At 33.9% G+C, this 20,255-nt stretch overlaps 1 protein-coding gene across 6 annotated transcripts in view; it reads left to right on the forward strand.

Moving 5' to 3' along the window:
• Positions 1–5,959: 5,959 nt before the first annotated feature.
• Positions 5,960–20,255, forward strand: part of triob (trio Rho guanine nucleotide exchange factor b) — a 265,495-nt gene continuing 251,199 nt past the window's right edge. For 4 of the 6 annotated variants that reach the window (XM_052577862.1, XM_052577864.1, XM_052577866.1 and 1 more), the window contains exons 1-2: positions 5,968–6,217; positions 17,750–17,800. In XM_052577862.1, coding sequence (XP_052433822.1) covers positions 6,151–6,217; positions 17,750–17,800 — 118 coding nt within the window. In that variant the 5' untranslated portion in view covers positions 5,968–6,150. Of the gene's footprint in view, positions 6,218–17,749; positions 17,801–20,255 lie in introns of all 6 variants that reach the window. The other 2 variants (XM_052577868.1, XM_052577865.1) reach the window with 2 other exon arrangements.

Genomic DNA, 20,255 nt, shown 5'->3' on the forward strand with positions numbered 1-20,255 from the left:
AGAATGTGACAGCTCTTTGTAATCATCATGTAAACATTCCTGATAATTCAAACTTTAGCTTTGTTGCAGTAGTGTGTATCCACATATTTGTTATATAAATTATGAATATGAATTCTTCCAAAACCAGATTATGTGAGCTATATGCTGTCCACATTAGTTTTACACCTCTGTAATGTGTCAGTGGTCTTATTTGTGTATTCAACCCTGCAATCCGAGGTGAAATATCAGAGAAAAGCTTACTTTAACATGTTGATATGAAACATAAATGGGCATTCCACCCAACTATGAAATAAAAATACAAAAAAAATAAAAATAAAAAATAAAACTGTATTTGCAACAAAACAACAAAACTGTGTCACATGTTATGGTATAAATCTTAATTTCTGCAAAATGACAGCGTGAAGGACATACATTATTGTATATTGTACAATGTAGCCTATTATTTTGTGAATATCACATTGCATGTTCATTACACACAGTACTTGCACATTCACAAAGAGAAAGATAGTCTGTACCGATTTTTCCCGGAAAAACACGACCGGCTGGAGGCGTGACATGTGGGCGGAGCTAAAGAATCACGAGCGCCATTAGGCTTTTGCTTTGATAGCGTTTGGAAGCTTGAGGACAAAACCAACCAAAACAAACCATGGCTAACAGTCAGATTCAGCGTATATTTATGATCCAGAATCAGATCCAGAGGCTGAAATTTAACAAGAGTAGCAGCAACAACAGCGTCTCTATCTGGTATGTACTGAAACTGTATATTTGCTTAGCGGGTTTGGAAAATGACTAAGTTCCACTTTGTCGTCTTTTTTTTTTTTTTTTTTATCTGTACATGTGAAAAGTGCAGTTTGATGACAACATCACATGTTGTTTACTTGATGTGCTTACGCGCCGATAGCTAAGTTAACAACACAGAGATATTTGAAGCACTTTTATTTGTTCCTTTATCCACATATTTGTTATATAAATTATGAATATGAATTCTTCCAAAACCAGATTATGTGAGCTATATGCTGTCCACATTAGTTTTACACCTCTGTAATGTGTCAGTGGTCTTATTTGTGTATTCAACCCTGCAATCCGAGGTGAAATATCAGAGAAAAGCTTACTTTAACATGTTGATATGAAACATAAATGGGCATTCCACCCAACTATGAAATAAAAATACAAAAAAAATAAAAATAAAAAATAAAACTGTATTTGCAACAAAACAAAACAAAACTGTGTCACATGTTATGGTATAAATCTTAATTTCTGCAAAATGACAGCGTGAAGGACATACATTATTGTATATTGTACAATGTAGCTTATTATTTTGTGAATATCACATTGCATGTTCATTACACACAGTACTTGCACATTCACACCCTGTATTATTATTGTCCTAACCAGTGCCAACATTTTCTACCAGACCAGTAACAATTGCGAGTTAAGATTCTATTCTAGTTGATTAGAAATTTTACACAGAGTTTTGCTGCCATCTAGTGCTTAAAAAAAACATTTGGAAAAATAAATACATACATAAACAAAATAAATTATGAAACTGGAATCAGAAAGATATGCCATAACAGGGTTTTTCTAGTTTGTTTGCATTTTACATCACTATTATTAGAGAAAGAAAGATGCAATGAGTTATGATCACTTTACCGTTACTGCTATTTTAAATATCAACAACATCAACATATTTTTTTTTTTTTTTTTTTTTTTTAGATAAACAGCTGCCATGTCTCATTCAAACTTCATTAAGCATTTAAACACTTAAACATAGGCTAATCTCGAAAACTATAGGATTAGAAGCCCTAACAAGTGTGCATTATATGTTGTTTCAAAGACTTTAACAAACATTTTAAAATAACAATATAAAGAAAGAAAGAAAGAAAGAAAGAAAGAAAGAAAGAAAGAAAATTACATAATGTATCCTGTTTCCTCATCTGGTCTCTTTATATCTCAATGAGACCAGATTAAACTTCTAAATTAGATAAGATAACATAATGTGTTAAAAATGTAAAAGATTGGATGATCAATAATTTTCTACTATTTAATTCAGATAAGACAGAGATATTACTTATTGGGCAAACAAAAAACAGTACACAGAATCTCGTAGACTACAGTTTGCAACTAGACAAATGTGCTGTTACTTCCTCTACAGTCAAAAATTTGTTATATTAGTCAGCAACTTGTCTTTTGAAAACCATTTTTCCCATATTACGGAAACAGCATTCTTCCATCTTAGAAACATTGCCAAGCTAGGAAATATGTTACCTGTTTCTGATGCAGAAAAGCTAGTTCATTCATTCATGACCTCTAGACTCAGGTCAAGAAAAACTTAGGTCACAAAACACAAAAATTTTTGGCATTTGGATTCCAAACTCTAGAATAGCCTTCCTGATAATGTTCGAGATTCAGACACACTCTCTTTCTGTTTAAATCTAGATTAAAAACACACCTCTTTCACCAGGCATTCGAATAATGCATTTCATAGTTTGTGACTGCAGTTGTATCTGATCAAATGCACATTATTATTCTTTAGCTCGAGTTAAACAAATTAATTTTACTTGGTTGGAACAGCAGCTACACTAATTATGTCTCTATTTGTTTCTCTGTTGTTCTGTGGGATTTACATCCCGTGTTCACTAGGATTTACACAAGCTCCAGTCTGGATCCAGAACACCTGAGAAGAGATGATGTCAACCCCCCCCCCCCCCCCCCACCCCACCATAGATGATGAACCCAGATGATGCTAACTCTGAAACAACATACAGAACTAACAAATATTGCTACAAGTGTGAATGCATCTTATAATAATTGCTGTTCATAGTGTTCATCGTCTGGTTGACTACATCTTTTTTTCTGAAAATTCCTGTCATATGCACATAAACTGACAGTCACCACTGATATGCTACTACTAAATATTTTAGAAACTTAATTTTCTGTAAAGTTGCTTTGCAATATTTTGTATCGTAAAAAGCGCTATACAAATAAACTTAAATTGAATTGAATTCACTATACATTTTCGTTGGCAGTTGCCATGGAGATACAAATAACTCCTTTTTTAGAAATGTAAATACCATTTACTACTAAAAGTAGTGCGGTTGCTTTTTTATTTTTGTTGAGTTTTTTTTTTTCACTTCCATCCATAGACTGTATGGTTCCATTACACAAAGGCACAATGCAAACATGTAAAGTTTCACATCTCAAAGCACACAAAACAGAACAACAGCAACAACAAAAATGCAAAATGAATACAAACATATACATATAAATAAAACCAAAAATAATAAAATAACATAATAAAAATACAATACATACATTAGGGCAGTTAAATAAATTTGAAAAGCTTTAGAATTTATATTGTTTTTATAAGCTTCTTATTTTGTGATCTCATATTAAAAAGGGTTTCAAAGTTTATTTTAAGATCAGTGTTACAAAATGTTATATATGATGGTTTATTTTAATTACTTTCAACTTATGATTATTATGTTTATTTTTTATATATACATACATATTGTTATGTCTATTTTAAAGTCAACCCAAAAAGAAACAGAAAAAGGGCAATAGAAAAATAAATGCTCAATATCTTCAACAGATACATTATAAAAGGTACATTCATCACAAACACAAAGAATATATCTTTATAATTTACAGGATCTGTGAATAATTTTGTAAAGGACTTCTTTTACTTTATTAGAAATTAGAAGTATTTTATAAAGCTTTTATTACAACGCTTGTAAAAAACGGAGAGACCATTTACAAAAAGTTGGAGATTTTGTGTGCTTGTATTATTAATATTTAGATAAGAGAATTTGGTTAAAAATGATTAATAAATAAATAATTAATAGCCTTAATTACTTTGTTAATTATTTTTCATTTACAAAAAAAAAAAAAAAAAAAAAAGAGCCATATTTTGTAATAAAATTAGGGTAAGTGTAGAATTGCCCATTCTTGTCAAAAAGCTGGGTTTGCAATTAATATGTTATGCCGAATCCAAATTCTCAATGTACAATGACTTGCTATAAGTGATATTACCATTGTTCCATATAAAACTCCTGCTTGGAGAAAAGTTGTGTTTGTACAAAAGTGACCAGTAAAGTAATACTTGTTTGTGATAATTGGCCAAAGCAATGGGAAGTTTGCCAGTTATAGCAAGTACACTGCAACAAAAAATATACTCCCCCAAGTTTTTCAAATAAATGATATGGGACAATATTGAAAGTACTCGTTTGATTTTTGAGGTCATGTTCTTGATTAGTTTTTATTTTATTTTATTATTTTTATTTTTTTACTCTTATGGCGCTATTCTATTCTAATTACACTCCACTGTAAGACTGTAATTCCTGAGCATTTTCACCAGAGGGCCCAATTGTTTCAGTTCTCACATAATTTCATGCTGTAACATGCCAGTGAACAGATGGGTGAATATTAAAACATTGATGCAGTATATAACAATATATATTATCTTCCAAACTGTATCCAGAGGCTGTTCAAAATAAGAGAAAGACAGTAAAAATGAAAGGGAAGGTGTTTAAAAAGTAAATGTAAAAATAGGCATATATCTGTCAAAGGGGTGCAACTATTGGATAATTATGATAAGGAATTAAAGTTATATATTTCACTTTGAAAATGTAAGAAAATGTATAAAATATATAAAACATATAAAAATATGTATGACTAAATATGAATAATGTGTGTATGTATTTTTAAAATATTTAGGTAATAGCTAAAATGTGTATTTTTGTAATTATGTAGGCTATGTGTGGAATCATGCATGCATGTTTTTGGAAAATGTCTTACATAACTTTTGTTTATCTTGTAGTACCAAATCTAGTTTTTTTTTTTTTTTTTTGTGAAAAGTTGTCTGTGATGAACGAAATACATTTTTGATAATGTTGACAATGATGAATTTTAAGCAGCTGGATGAATAGTTTTGTTTTTTTTTTAACTAAAATTGTATTGTATTTGAACAGAAAGTATGCATTCAATGTGACCCTTTTTGTGAAATCTGGGCTAAAGCCTTGAAACCTAATGACATAACAAGCATCAAAGTTTGAATTCAACTATTAAATTCACTATGATTTCAATATTTGACATGGTCTTAGTCAGTAATAAAGATATCAATGTTACATTTACACGGAATGTTCTTTACCTCACTGAAGGATGATTTTATTTAGAAAACAGTAAATCATCAAAAAAAAAAAAAAAAACACAGATGTCACAAAATACACAAAACGTGTGGGTTCAGTAAACAATTAATGATGTTGATAATCAGTGCTTAAAAAGCCACAAACAGAAATGTGTGTGTGTGGTCAATTTAAAATCTGATCATTTGTTTGATTTTATATAGTAGTGAAATTGAACAGAAATATATCAGCAAACCATAATTTATAAATATATTTAAGCTCTTTTTCACAGAACTGAAATAACTAAAAAAGTTTATGTTATGACTGCTGAATTTGATTGTAATTCAGCCAATTGCAGCGAAGCAAATTTGTAATAAAATATATTATTTCATTGATCAGTATGTTTTAGGCCTAACCAGTGAGACCCTCATGACTGCCAAGCTCACCTATATCAACCTTTAATGAAAATTAGCAAAACGTATATCTATAAGATATCATATCATCATAAGAAATATCATATAGTATATGATATTTATATCAGTATATCATATCTGTATATCAGCATATCATATCTGTCAAAATGTTTAGTTTTTTAATAGCCTATTTCATTTTATTGAATCAAAGACTGGAAGTTTATACTTCCAGTCTTTGAAAAAGCATCCTAAAGTTCCTTCTTGACGTTTTGTAATTTTGTATTACAGCATTGTGATGGCTGAGGTGACCTGTGAGGGGGGGGGGGGGGGGGGGATTCCTGGAGACCCCCTCCTTGAAGAAGACCTCCCCTCTCCCTCCCTTCATCCTTTTCCTCCTCTCTACCATCTGAAGCTCAGGAGCGCCGCCGATCGGTACCGACACCTCTCCTGCGAGCTAAAGCCAAGATGGAGGGTCCGCGCTCAGCGAGTACAGGAAAGAAGCCACTCTTTGCTTTCAAATGAAGAGGATTTATTCTTGATCAGTCACTTGATCTCGAAAATCGACACTGACCCGTTTGTTTGGGGAGTTTTTTTGAGGGAGAATCACTGATCCGAGGATGAGTTCAGGGGAGGGAGAGGACACATCTAAGGAGGCGGCCGACATAGCGGCGTTTTTTAAATCCGGTAAGTGGAGAAGAAGAGAGGGGCGCGCGGTTCGGTGTTTTCGTGATGATGAACCCGCTGATCCGGATCCTCGTTCACGTCAGTGATAGGCTACGTGACCGAACTGATCGGGACCATAGATCCGAACATATTTTTTTTCCTCCTCTGAGATGTTGATGATGGTTACTGTGAATCTGCAAACGTGCTTTTATGGCCATATACCTTTAGGAAAAAAAAATATATGGTAATGTAGCCTACTGCAAAATATAATGCGATATAGCCTATTACTACATTTACATATATTGGAAACTAGAGCTTATATATTTTTAAATATACAACAATATATGCATTGACAATATATAGCTATATTGATACATAATATACTATTTAGAAATTAAGATAAAAAATAAATGTTCATTGTTTGATCCTTTATTGAGTATGTAGGTATTGCACATAGATGTTCCCATATAAATGTGAATACGTGCATATATACACACACATTACAGCAGATTTCTAGTTCCTAGCATGCTTTGCTTCTGACTGTTAAAGGAGAGTAAACCATTTTAAAATTAAGTTTTATTTCATGAGTTTTGGCTCAATATTAATATAGGTGGATGTCTGTTAGTGTTTAATGTTGTATTATTGTGAAATGTAAAAGGTTTTCTCGTATGTGTAAGTTTGTGGGCTTACCATTGTGCAGAAGAGTAGAGTCTGTGGTCAGGAAGAAGATTGGCCAAAACACATTTATATGTTACTTTATTTTTGAAAAAATTATAGTATTGCACATGTTCAGCACAGTGATAGTCTGCTCACTAAGTGCTTTGATATGAACAAGTGTGCTTATGCTGTTGTAAACTAGCTAAATTTTAAAATATGAAAAATGTATATGTACATGTAAATGTATATCATAAATGATTGTTAAATACAAGAAATATAATTTCTATATATGTGTGTATATACTGTATGGATATATGTTCAATTTATTTTTACACATGCACATTATAAAGTGTGTTACCGAGTATAAAATGACATATTGTGATATATAAGTAAATATATTATTGCATATTTTTCAATATATGAAAATTTATACATTAAGAAATATATTTTTTTTTTTTGCGTAAGGGTATAGTTGGCAGGTTAAGATATATAGGTCAATCACTTTGAATGCTTTTACATGACATCATTTATTTGGAATATTACATTGCATTTGAATGTACACAAAACATAGCCAGGGAACAAGTCAGCACACAGTCCAGCAGTTTTTTCTTAAAACCTTATGTCATATGTCATTGTTTATAAGTGTGATGTTTGAGTTCACAGAAAGGTGATGTCATAAAGCTTGGCCCAGGCAGCTATGCATTTTTAATGGTGCTGCTGCTGCTGTCATCATGCATGTCAGTGATGTCATACATCACCAGCCATCTGAGTTAATTCACATTAATACACTATTACCCTACATTCACAGACATCGTGTGAATTTTGAGATCATTCTGCTTCTTTATACACCACTTTGACAATCTACTGGTTGGGTTGTTGCAGTCAGCTGTTGCTTTGATTTGTGTCAGCTGTCTCTGCAATACCAGGTGCATCCAAGAAGGGACTCTGTAATGGGCCATGGACGCCCTGAGTGACAGAAGTATTGTCACAATATCACGATTTCTGTTTTCTCTCTGCTTCAGCAAGTGGTTTCTAGTGATGATGCATATGCTTTGTGTAATGTTGTTCATTCAACTTTCTTGTGAGCAGAAATGAAGCATGATATGACAGCAAATAAGGTGCTTAATACATTCAGTATCTTCATTTAGTAGCTTCATTCAGTAGCTCGCCTTTGGAAGATCTGTGAGGGGAAAAGTTACTACAACTTTTGCCCTCACAAAAAAAATAAAAAATAAAAATAAAATAAAACCTTGCGAAGGCCTTATGTTAAACTGTTTCTATTAAGATTGTAAGGCCTGTAATGGCGGTTCCCTGTCTATGGCTCCCCATGACCTTAAATTGTACCAGCTGTTTGGAAAAAGGATTTATAAATATTTTAAATTTACTTGAATTCAGGTTACAAATTTGAATAATACTTATTTGGGCCTCATTTGAAATTTGGTCTGATTAGACTGAAGAAAAAATCTGGTGTAGGCAAATTTGGTGTAGGGGGTTGCCGTCTCTGTTGAAATTAACCCAGCATTCAACACATCATTGTCAACATAAACAACAAGTTCATTAAAATGCTTGCAATGCAGTGTTTTGTTAAATGATTCATGTAACCAAAGGAAATCTGATGTTTGTTTAGTTAAACAGTATGTAAGTTGCTGGTTTGCTCATGTTATGTTCTAAATGTCAAGAAACAAGGTGTTATACAGTAAGATTCACACTTCCCATTAGAGCAAAGTCTTTCCAAGGGTCTATTTTAAAGCACTGCAGCATCCTAGGGCAGTGTTTCTGAACGAAGCCTTCTCTCTTTGACTCCTCCGGTTGGTCTGTTAATTGCCCCATGCCTGATCAACACTCAAGTTTTGGCACCGACAAGCTTTCTCTCTGGCTGTCTTTGCGTTAAACACATTTTGTGTTTCCAGAACATTGGATGTCTCATCAGTGCCCTACTTAGTCACTGAGCATTGAATGGAGTCTCTCTGGGGCAAGACGCCCACCTAAAGAGCTTTTGTTCAGTTTTGAGGACTGTTGCAGATCTTGCACACCAACCTTGGCCTGCATTCTAAAGTACCTTTTGATGCTGAGAAAAGAAAATGGCTCAGTGCTTGCTAGAAGCAGCACGGAATAGTGATGGTGATCTGTTCAGTCAGTTAGAGGCATCCATAAGTGGAGTGTGTGACAGATGTTTCAGAATATTGGTGGCACTGGTTTATCCAGTTTTGTAGGGAAAAACAAGACACAAACTGAATGAATGTAATACAAAATGAGTAAAATTAGAAAAAAATAAATAAATTAAGTATATGATTCTTTGCATCAAAAACAATTATTTTAATACATCTGCCATAACAATAAATGCTAACATATTAAAATGGCAGTTTACACTATATTGAAACATTTAATTTTTAATATTATGTAACCTGTTCCATCCTATCTGTCCACCAAGGTCTAAAAGGCTTGACAACCTTAGTTTGAAGACCCCGATCCAGATTATTTCTGTCATAATAACAAAATCAGTAACAACTGTATTGTTACTAAATCATTTTGTGGTCATGTTCCCAATAGTCATGTTCTTTATACATGTCATGCTTCTTATACAGTAAGTTTGCCGACATTGACATACTCACTTTTCTAATGCAGACTTATTGCTTGGAACAAGCTGTGGCCTGGAAATTTTGAAACATACACAAGTATGCTTACCGCTTCTAACTCAACAAACTTGTGTATTTTGAAATATGTCAGGCTGCATTTCATATGTACAAATTTTCATGGCAGTTGTATCTATTTCAATACAATGCAACCATCTTCTGTCTTGAAGACAGCTCTTTATACATGACAGCACCACTTATTCACACACTTGAGGATGGATGATTGAGGTTGTCATGACATATTCAGCCCACTTCACAATGTGGCGGAACAGCTGAAGGCTGGATCACACAAAACCTGAGCCCTCCCTCAGAGTCTATCAGCAGCAAACCACTTCCATAGAAAATGTTGCTCTCTGAGCTGAGTTAGTCTTTTTAACTCTTTACTGTTCTTTCTTGTTATTGGTGTGGCCAAACCTCCTTTGAAGTCTGTTGCAATAAAGAGCGAGAAACTGTGACTTCCGAATACTTGATTCTCTGTTGTGGTGGCTCTGTGCCTTTTATGCAAAACATCTTAAGGTGTTGTTGCACCAACTTTCCAAATTTGTAATCATTTAACAGTCCGTTTTTTAAATTAAGGATGAGGTGTGAAAAGCCGTTGTGGCCTCATTCTTGAAAGGAAAGGACGTTCTTAATTTAAGTGATGTCAAACCTTATGATATTGTTTCACTTCCTCTGATACTAAAGTGACTTTTTGACTTGATGAAATGATTGCCAAATGAAAGTTATAATTTTCTCCATAATTGTGCAATTTACCAAATGCAGCCTAATGAAATTGCTCATATCCTGTACTGGCAGTGTTTGACTTGAAGAGATCTGTCATTGCTAAAATCATTCTCAACTTACGTCTTTTTATGTGTAATAAGAGGTTAGCTAAAAGTGAAGGGAGGATTGTGGCTTGGGATATTTCCTAACATTGCCTCACTTTGATCAACTATAAAACATAATTACATTGGAAAGAAACATGCTATTTGAGACAATTACACATCTGATTATCACATGATATGAAAAATGAGAACATTTTCCCCCTGTATGGTCACTTTATGTTGGATTGTGGGTAGTGCTAAATGCTGAGGATCGTAGCTGCTTGACAAAGTAATCATTCCCCTATAAATTTACCCAGAAGGTACTTTAAGATTATTTAAAGCCAAAGTGTGTGATTTCTTTGCCACTTGTGGCAAAATTGTAAAAATGATTGTTTTCAAGGAAGTTTCCAGAAAACAAAAGGCACACTACTTGTTGAGTCAATAGCGGATTAACAGAATGCTTTCCCATGTCAAAAATTCATAGATTTAATTCACGTGATTGGCAGGGAGACTTGAAATGCAAAACATCCTTAAGGCCCATTCACACAGAACATGTTTTTGCATTCATAACACAAGACACAGTGCAGAATGCATTCTCTTCCATGTTGCCATCAAATAAAACAGTTTCCATGCCAGCTTTCTATTATAAACAAAAGGCTGCAATGCATGCCCCACCTCCGGGGTCTTCTGATTGGTCCACTGTTTCGCCATTGATGAGCTGCACTCTATGTAAAAGTTTAAATTATTTTGATGACACTCTGTCTTAAAAACGCTCATCTGTGAGACACAGCAAAAGACATGAGCACAATGGTCACAAACGTACGTCTAGCATGTTAAAATTGAAAAACAATGCAAAAGTAGCACATTGTCACTGTCTTAAAGCATTAAGCTACATATTATAATGGTTATCTATTTTTTTTTTTTTTTTTTTTTTTTTGCCCAGCCACCACCCCCCCGTCTTCGGAGGTCAACTTTATTTTTATTCATATAACAAAATAAGACAGATCATATATTTTTAAATAATTCTTATCTATGAAGAACACTTCAGGTGCAATTTTGCGCATTGCGTTCATGTTCTGGGCGCAAACGCTCATCTGTGAGACACAGCAAAAGACACGAGCATAATGGTCACAAACGTAAGTCTAGAATGTTTAAATAGAAAAACAATGCAAAAGTAGCACATTGTCACTGTCTTAAAGCATTAAGCTACATATTATAATGGTTATCTATGAAGAACACTTCAGGTGCAATTTTGCGCATTGCGTTCATGTTCTGGGCGCATTTGCTTATCAGACTGCATTATCAGTAATGTGTACTGAATTTGGTATTTTAAAATTACTGTCATAATACATTAGTAGCCTACCTAATGCAAACCTAGTAGAAATAATCGGTGGGCAAGGAAATCCTTGTTTTGGCCTCCAGATGGGCATATGAGTGTGTCATCTCATGAAAATGATAAATGCCCAAGTATCCTGAACCAGACCCCAGAGTCCAACTTATTTAAACTGAATTGCAATCTTGTTTACAGTAGCCTGTGAGATTGATCATAACCATTATGGCTTGTGAAGTAAAAAAGCATTAGATTATGTAATATAATGAAGCCCTGAATGATCAAATATTATCTGAACCTACCCAACACTAGTGCTGAAATTGCTGCAGATGCAGAATTGATTCAACTGGGAAAATAACTTTTAAGATAAAGAGAAGGAATGCATTAAATATCACTAAGCTTAGTTATTGGGTACCATTCATGTAATCATCCTTTACAAAAATGCACTGTGACAATACCATGGTATCAGATTATCATTGACATATTGTGGTTTTTACATGGTACTCCTAGCAGTGATGCGCGGGTTGATGCAAAACGAGCGGGTACCTTCGGTCACCCGCGGTTGCCTACAGTTACGAGTCATCCAAAAATATTTTTAATGATATTCGGGTCGCTGTCGGTCAGGTCGTTTGAAATAAAGATGCCAATTAAACCTTCTAATTTATATAGTACTAGACACAATTTTGAAATACATAGGCCTTCACTATATTGGCTGAATAACTGGCGTGAAGATGATGCACAAGCTCAGTCTTCAGGTAGAGATGGAGGCGGCAAGAGAAAAGGTGAAGACGCTGTTTTTGGCAAAACAAGATTTTGACGACTACATTAAGATTTGTTTTATAGAAAACTCTTTGTTTTTTTTAAATTTCGTTTTTTATAAATTGTATCTTAATTTTGATCAATGTCAATCAATTGCCCATATTTTATAAATAAGAAGCAAATATATAGTAGACAATGTAATGAGGCTCCAGCACGATCACTTGCATTAGCATGTGAACTGGAGGGCACCAAACTCAGCTTGTGCCTCACAAATTTGAGGAAAATAGGCTATAAATTACAAGCTTGAAATGTCTACTTTTAATTGAAAATATTCAAACCAAAATAAATAGGCTACTCTCTGATTATGTAATCCATATGAAATGTGGATTTCTCTCTGGCGTGGCGAGTCCGCATTGTCAACTTAATCTTTTTTTATAATTCTTGACAAGATTAGAATATATTAAGTTCAGGAAGCGGGTCGGGTACAATATTTAATTTTCCTTTTTTTGCGGTCCGATTTGCGGGCGGGTTAGTTGAAAACGTCGGTCGGGTGCTGGGTTATTAATACATTGACCCACACATCACTGACTCCTAGGTAAAAAAAAAAAAAAAAAAAAAAAAAAAAAAAATTTTTATTGTCCAAAGTTGTACTTGAAGGGTTAGAACCTCTTAATTTGCTCTTCATGTCAGTGTTTCAGTAGGCTACGATACAATGTAAATGCAGTAGGGATGGGCATTTTGGGAAATTTCTCATTTCGATCATCGATAGGTTTCAAAAATGATTAATCGATTAATCGGGGGTGAGGCTTATGCGGGGGGTGGGGGGTTGGGGGTATGTCCATAATTTATATAATGAAAAAATCTGAAGATTGTTATGAAAATGAAAAAGAAAAAAAATACAAATAAAAATCTTTTTTTATACTTTTTTTTTTCATTATATAAATTATGGACATACCCCCAACCCCCCACCCCCCGCATAAGCCTCACCCCCCGATTAATCGATTAAGTGAAGTGAAGTGGCTGAATGTCACTTCACTTCACTTAATCGATTAATCGGGGGTGAGGCTTATGCGGGGGGTGGGGGGTTGGGGGTATGTCCATAATTTATATAATGAAAAAATCTGAAGATTGTTATGAAAATGAAAAAGAAAAAAAATACAAATAAAAATCTGACATGAAAATCTGTCTATGAAAACATGAACACATGATTAGGACAGGTTAGATTATGATTATGATGAAGCAATGTTATTAATAAAGGAGCAAGAAATATCTGCCTGAGGTGAAGAGTATACCAATAAACGGAAGCTAATTCTAAGACACATCCTATGATAAATCAGATAACTGAGATACATATCAGACGTAACATTACAACTTGTATCAGCACAATAGGATGCTAAGTTATGCGTGAGAGAGAGAGTGCGAGCTGCCGCTGATGCATTTTCATGACAGCGCACTGAAAGATGGGCAAGAACCACAGATCTATATTTATAATTCCATTTGAATTGAATTATGCCCACAAACATGGCGGAAAAAAAGCTCGGCTGCATTATTATAACATCAGTAATAAATTAATAACAGCAAAAATAGAAAAATAAAACATTTAAGAGCAATATCATTATCGGACATTGCTTAGGCTATATGAGCATGACACGAATTGCTGATGCAGCGATTTCAGAATAATTGTTCATGTTAATTAATCAGACGTAGACTAGCTCTTTGCAACTTTTATCTGAAAAAAATTTGCCGATGCAGATGTGAACTTGACCAAAAGTGTAACTCAGATTACGATTTACAAACACGAAAGTAGGCTACAATAAATTCACATTAGTGTCACTATCATTATTTTTTTATGTAGGCCTATTCTATTTAATTAATATTTTGTATTCAATTTGCTCTTTCTGATCAACCAAAATATTATTTAAATATTATTTTACAGCATGGAAATCACTGATTATTGCTAAATAATTGAATGAGATTTAAAATATATTTAAGATAAAAACTATGACAAACAAATCATTTTGATTTTCGTTAGGCTACAAATATATCTAGTCCATTTTTATTTTATAAAGACCATTTCATTATTTGTCTGTGATTTAAAAATTAACATACTTTTTCTTTTTTTGCTACTTATTCAACTGCATTTTTTTTAACAAAACATTGTCTTCCAGTATAACTTTAGCAGCATATTTATTTTGATCCAGCGGTGAAACAGTTTTTAAAAGATAAAGAAAAGAGTTCACCAAGTTTAAACACTATTATAAGGTATAAAACAGAGACCGAATAGCATAGATATTTTAATTATGGCTAAAACTAAAATAATAATATTATATATATATAAAAAAAAAGGATATTATATTTACCGCGACCGGTGAAACAATCAAATGTCTATTAAAAAAGATAAGGCGGTCTACGTGCTCAGATGAGAGCCGAGTGCGCCTGTCCACATTTAGTGGAATAAATTGGCTCCGCTGTAACAGATGTTGCAGGAACAGCCATGTACCACTGGACAAGTAAACCTTCTCTGTCCCTGTAACTAACGGGCAGCAAATCTTTCACCACCATTTCAGCGATTAGCTTTGTCATCTTCTCTGTTCTTCCTGCGTGGCATTAAGGTCTTACGGCAAGTAATTCAATGCTGGTCTGAGTTGCCGCTCTGTTATCGCCAGATATTTTATGTACACATTTTAGATGATAGCGGATTATATTTGTTGTAGATTTGTGTGACAGCTTGGCGCTGCACAGCTTACACTGAACTGTATTTTCATCGTTCTTCTCAAAGGGAAGCCAACCATTACTACGTGACTTTGAGGCCATGATTATCTGTCTTCTTACGTCTTTTGAGGCATCAAGTGGGAAGCTAACCAATCAGAGCTCAGGGCGCTGCCCAACGTGCTGCCATAACCAATAAAAAAAAAAAAAGATGATCGATCACGTTTACGTGATCGATCATCGCTGTCGCGGTCGAGTACTCAAGTACTCGATCACTGTTGCACATCCCTAAAATGCAGAACAGCATTATGGTAAATGAATAGACAATGCTGCTATGTCATCTTCTATAATTGGAAGAAGATTATTTAAGTTTACATATCTCTCTCCATCTATTGAAGGGGTTTAGAGAACAATGTTTTTACAATGAGGAACAGATTTTTGAGGGGAGGATGTTATGGATGTGTTTATCTCAAAGTTGGATTTTGAAATAAAGGCAGATGCCCAATGGGCTGCCCAGGAGAGGAAGTGAAGCACACACAGATGTTAAACAGTTTCATGATTTCTTTCAAAAGTCAAAACCACAGTCATTCAAACACTTGTGCTGTGTTGGCCAGTGAAAATATTCAATAAACCTTTAGTGAAGATCAAATAGTAGATATAATTGCAAAATATTCACTGTAAAAACGATGTGACGATGTTTCAGGTATTACAAATATTAATAATAAATGTATAAATTTATGATTACTAAATGATTAGTCTGTTTCTGCCACTGAATAAAAAAAAGGTAATTTTGACTTTGTATCTCACAATTATGACTTTTTTTCTCTGAATTGCATGATGAATTACGTATAAAGTTATAATTATGAGTTATAAACTCACAATTTTCACAATCAATAATTTTGCTTTTCTATTGTGAGAATTCACATCACTCATATGCATTTCAAATCTGATATTCTTTCACCCATAGAACATAAAAGGAGCTAACCAAAAATACCATTAAAATATTTTATGCAATTGTTGTAGACACTTGTACAAATGTGCTTTGTATTTGCACTTGCACATGAAAATATGGCACATTTGTGTTCCACAGACCAAGGGTGAGTTAATTACATATAAATTAGTCAATTATATGTCAGAATCAAATTTTTGAGTTCACTATTAATTTTACCTCAAATTAATTGATGCCTGAAAATGTGCTTTGTAACATTGTGTGGTGTGTGTTTGCACAAGATACACATCAGGAAAAGCAGGTGCATTCACCTAAAATCCTGTTGAGGTAAATCATTTATTCCTGCCATGGGGTCTTTGCTCTTGATAAGAGACCACTAGGCCTTGCCACTGCCATATAACCCTTATCTGATCAAGACCTTGTATATTTTCCAGCAGATACTCCCAGATCAGCACTGACATTTGCCATCTAATATTGAGGTTATGGTAAAGGCCAAGAGTTATAATGCAGTGTCAGTGAGGAAGGGCAGCGAGTGACTTAGGTCTTATCAGTGAGTGTCAGTCCTCAGTGCAACGAGGGAGGATTTCGGCTTAGCAGTATTGGGGGTCGCCTCTTTTAAAATAAGATCATATCACAGTCTCAGCGGAATACTCAATAGGCCAGAGAGCATTCTAAAAGCAAACCACAGGCTGAAGCACACACATTCTGGAGTGTTTTAACTGGAAAAACACTTGCAATGGTTAAACCTTATTTATTTGTGAATGCTTAACTTAATTTTAACCAATAAAGGATGATAACAGGATTGAAATGCAGAGCTGAAGTTAGCCTGAAGGTGTCAACTTGGAGTTTTAAACATCTTTTGAAAATTTGGTGTTATCATATGGATCTCTGTAAATTTATCAGACATGATGAAATATTTTCTATGCAAACAAACTAAAACAAGAAATACATCATAGAATTAGTCAAATTGCTACTTTTCTAAGCTTGCACTGTTTTCCTCCACCAAAAATGATGGCATTCATTTTTAAAAACTATGTTATTGTTAGGTAAAGTGATGCAACAAAGAGTAATGGAGTGGAATGTGATGAGAACATGAGTAATCTATAAATGATTAACACCTAAAATAAAATTCCAATAAATAATAACAAAACATGTTTTTCTGAAAAAAATGTTAATTGAAGAAAATTTAGCTCAAGCCAAAAATAATAATTATTTTAAATATATCCTTATTTTAAATTTAATCTGATAATCAGATTTTTACAGCTTGTTTAATGTTTTAGATGATGAGGAAATGACAATACACTGCATAATATCCACTTGCTGTGCTGAAAGCATCCACTGTGATGTAGATGCAGATACTTGTACTGCACATGACTTTATATGTCAGATAGTTTCAGATAGTCAGATTATTCCAATCAAAATAGATTTAAAGCACACTTTGAGTGTTAAATTTAGCAATGCTAACTTCTGATCATTACTCTTTTTTTCTGTCAAATTTATGTAACAACTATGTAAATGCATCGTTCTTTACTTCTGAGATCTGTGTTAGGCCATACTGTATGTTTCATGATGTAAAACGCCAATTCAAATGCCAATTTAAAACTTTAAAATACCTCAAAGTGTCAGGAATCCTCTTCATCTCTAATACTTGATTGAGAATGTACTGAACTTTATCTAACCCCTATCTCTTTCTGTCATTCTTCGTATTTTCAGAATGTTCTCTTCAAAAATGTGAACCAAAGCTTGAGTTACCCAATCACCCAGGTAAGACACTGTTATTGCTAAAATGTATTTGGTTGAGCTACATTAATATTTTTGCATGGTGTTCAAATTAGTCTCCTTTTAGCTATTAGCTTTGGTAAAAGAGATGTTTAATCTAATTCATGTGCCATTTATTTTAGCCTGCTGCACATAATTGTTTTGTCAAATGTCTTGAAATCCTTGTTCAAGAATATGTAATGCCATCTGTGAGGTTGTTTCAGCTAAGAGAACTGTTCTAGCATTAAAACTAGTGAGCTGATTGCCCATTTGTCTTTCATCTGGTTTAATCTATTGATTCATATAAATGCTTTTATTTGGTTTCATTAGGTCATTGGATTCCTGCAGGGTGAATCTATTTTTTACTCTTTTATTTTGCGGTTTAGATTGAGCTCAGATGCAACTGAACTGAGTCTATATATATATAACTCCTAAAAAGATTAATCACTTTGCAGGAAATCAGACCTTTATATATAGAACATTGATTATTATTATTATTTTATATCAGCCAGTGGGGATGTTCTAGGATATATTTTGAAAGTAACTATACTTGACCCAGTTTTGCCTAATTTTAGTTGAACATTTGCTCATCCCAAGATAATAGCTTCTGTAGCTAGCTGACACAGTTAATATCTGGTTCTTTAGATTTGCTTATATTTGTCACAGTATTAATTTTATTTTGCTTACACCCTAAAAAGATCCCATCAAATCCAGTGTATGTAGAAAAAATATAAAAACTCTGATATTTAAGAATAAATTGCTGAGGTTTGTGTAGTATTCCTCATGCTGGTTATTGGTGCAATGCTGTTCATCTCATTATTGCTTAAGGTGCACAGAACATTTCTGTGAGTGGCAATGATCTAAATCAGTTCAATAACCATGTCTAAAAATAAATGGGGGTGCACAACATTTCTTTGTTTCTCACGTTCGTCCCCTATGGCACCTTTCATATGAGACAGCTTGTTATTCATTTCAAGCTGTGTCTTAGACAATCAGTTCTCTAATGACTACTGAACCTCAAAACTACACTATTAACATGAAAGCAATAAGAATAAAATTTATATGGCCAAGCCTTCAAGAATTGTGTTTCTTATTACATCGCAATAACATCAACTCATAATAACAAATGAGAAAATATTTTTAATCCCAAAACCTAGCAAATAAAGTTGTGTCGATTGTAGGCAAGTGAGCTCTGCCCTGTTCCCCGCAGTGGTTTATTCTTTCTCTAATTGGAGACTGAAGTGTATTAGACCCATGCCCAAATGTGCCAGATTCTGGTACGTTCTCAGGTCCGGAGATAGTCACTTGCACAATGGACATCTCCAGAGGAGGTCTTTATGCTGTCTGCCAAAATCCTTGACATGCTCATCACCCCCAATCAGTCCCACCATAGCTACTGTGGCCAGTAGAGTGAACATGAAGGCTCCAATGATTCTTTAGTACTAAAAACCTTAAAACACCTCTTTCAGATAGATGGAAACACACATATATGCATCCAAATACTTTGGTGGGCTGCTGTCCAACCCTGCTTTCAAGCAGGGTTAGGTCCTATACAATGATGGGTTAATGCTTTACTAAAAATAACTTTGTAGTTCACTTAGTTTGACAAATATAGCAATATAGTATAAAGGGTGGTTAGCACAAAATACTTTTGCAGTTATCTGAGGTTAGACATTTTCTGAATGGCCAAATGCACAGAGAACAAGGTGCTTGCCATTTGTACAAGGGCAATTGTTTAGTTAAAGCCAAAATGTGCAGGTTTTTGTATTAATCTGAGCTAAATTTGCATTAAAGGGCTGGAAGTATTAAGAACAAGAACTGACCAGCGCACTTGGTCACACAGTCTAGAGACATCTTCTTCTCAACAGCATTTATAAATAGCTGACCTAGTCCAAGTGGACTATTTTCCAGGTTTCCTGTAAAATAGGGCTTGCATATAGCCAGTAGCTAGCGTAGTTTTCAAATGCAGTCTAAAAGAGGGATTTTTTGGACCCAAAGTTTTCAGTTCTTTTTTTTTTTTGGACCTGTAACACCGAGGCCAAAATATCGCTGTGATTCCACCGTAGGGCCAGAAGCTCCACCGCACTTCACTAAAACCCACCCATTTACATGCCTCTCAGGAACAACATCATGCAAACCCATCATTATACCAACAAAGAGAAGTTATCAGAAAACTAATAAGAAATAAGTCACAGGAATTAGCATGATCACAAAAATAAATATTGTTAAATATTTAAATCCAAAAGCATCAATGTTTTACTATAATAAGTGATACATTGATGATAATAAATTAATTTATCAGGATTGAAAATTAGTCACACAGAAATAAATCATTATGAACATAGCCTTCTTATTCAGTTGAGTCTGTTTCTGTTTATTTGTAGTCACAGTAGCCTATGTACATCACATTTAGAAAGAATGACAATTTATATTTTTTTATAAAAAATCCAGAACAAAAACC

The sequence above is a fragment of the Carassius gibelio genome, chromosome B16, assembly GCF_023724105.1.
Source record: "Carassius gibelio isolate Cgi1373 ecotype wild population from Czech Republic chromosome B16, carGib1.2-hapl.c, whole genome shotgun sequence".
NCBI classification, from domain to species: domain Eukaryota; kingdom Metazoa; phylum Chordata; class Actinopteri; order Cypriniformes; family Cyprinidae; genus Carassius; species Carassius gibelio.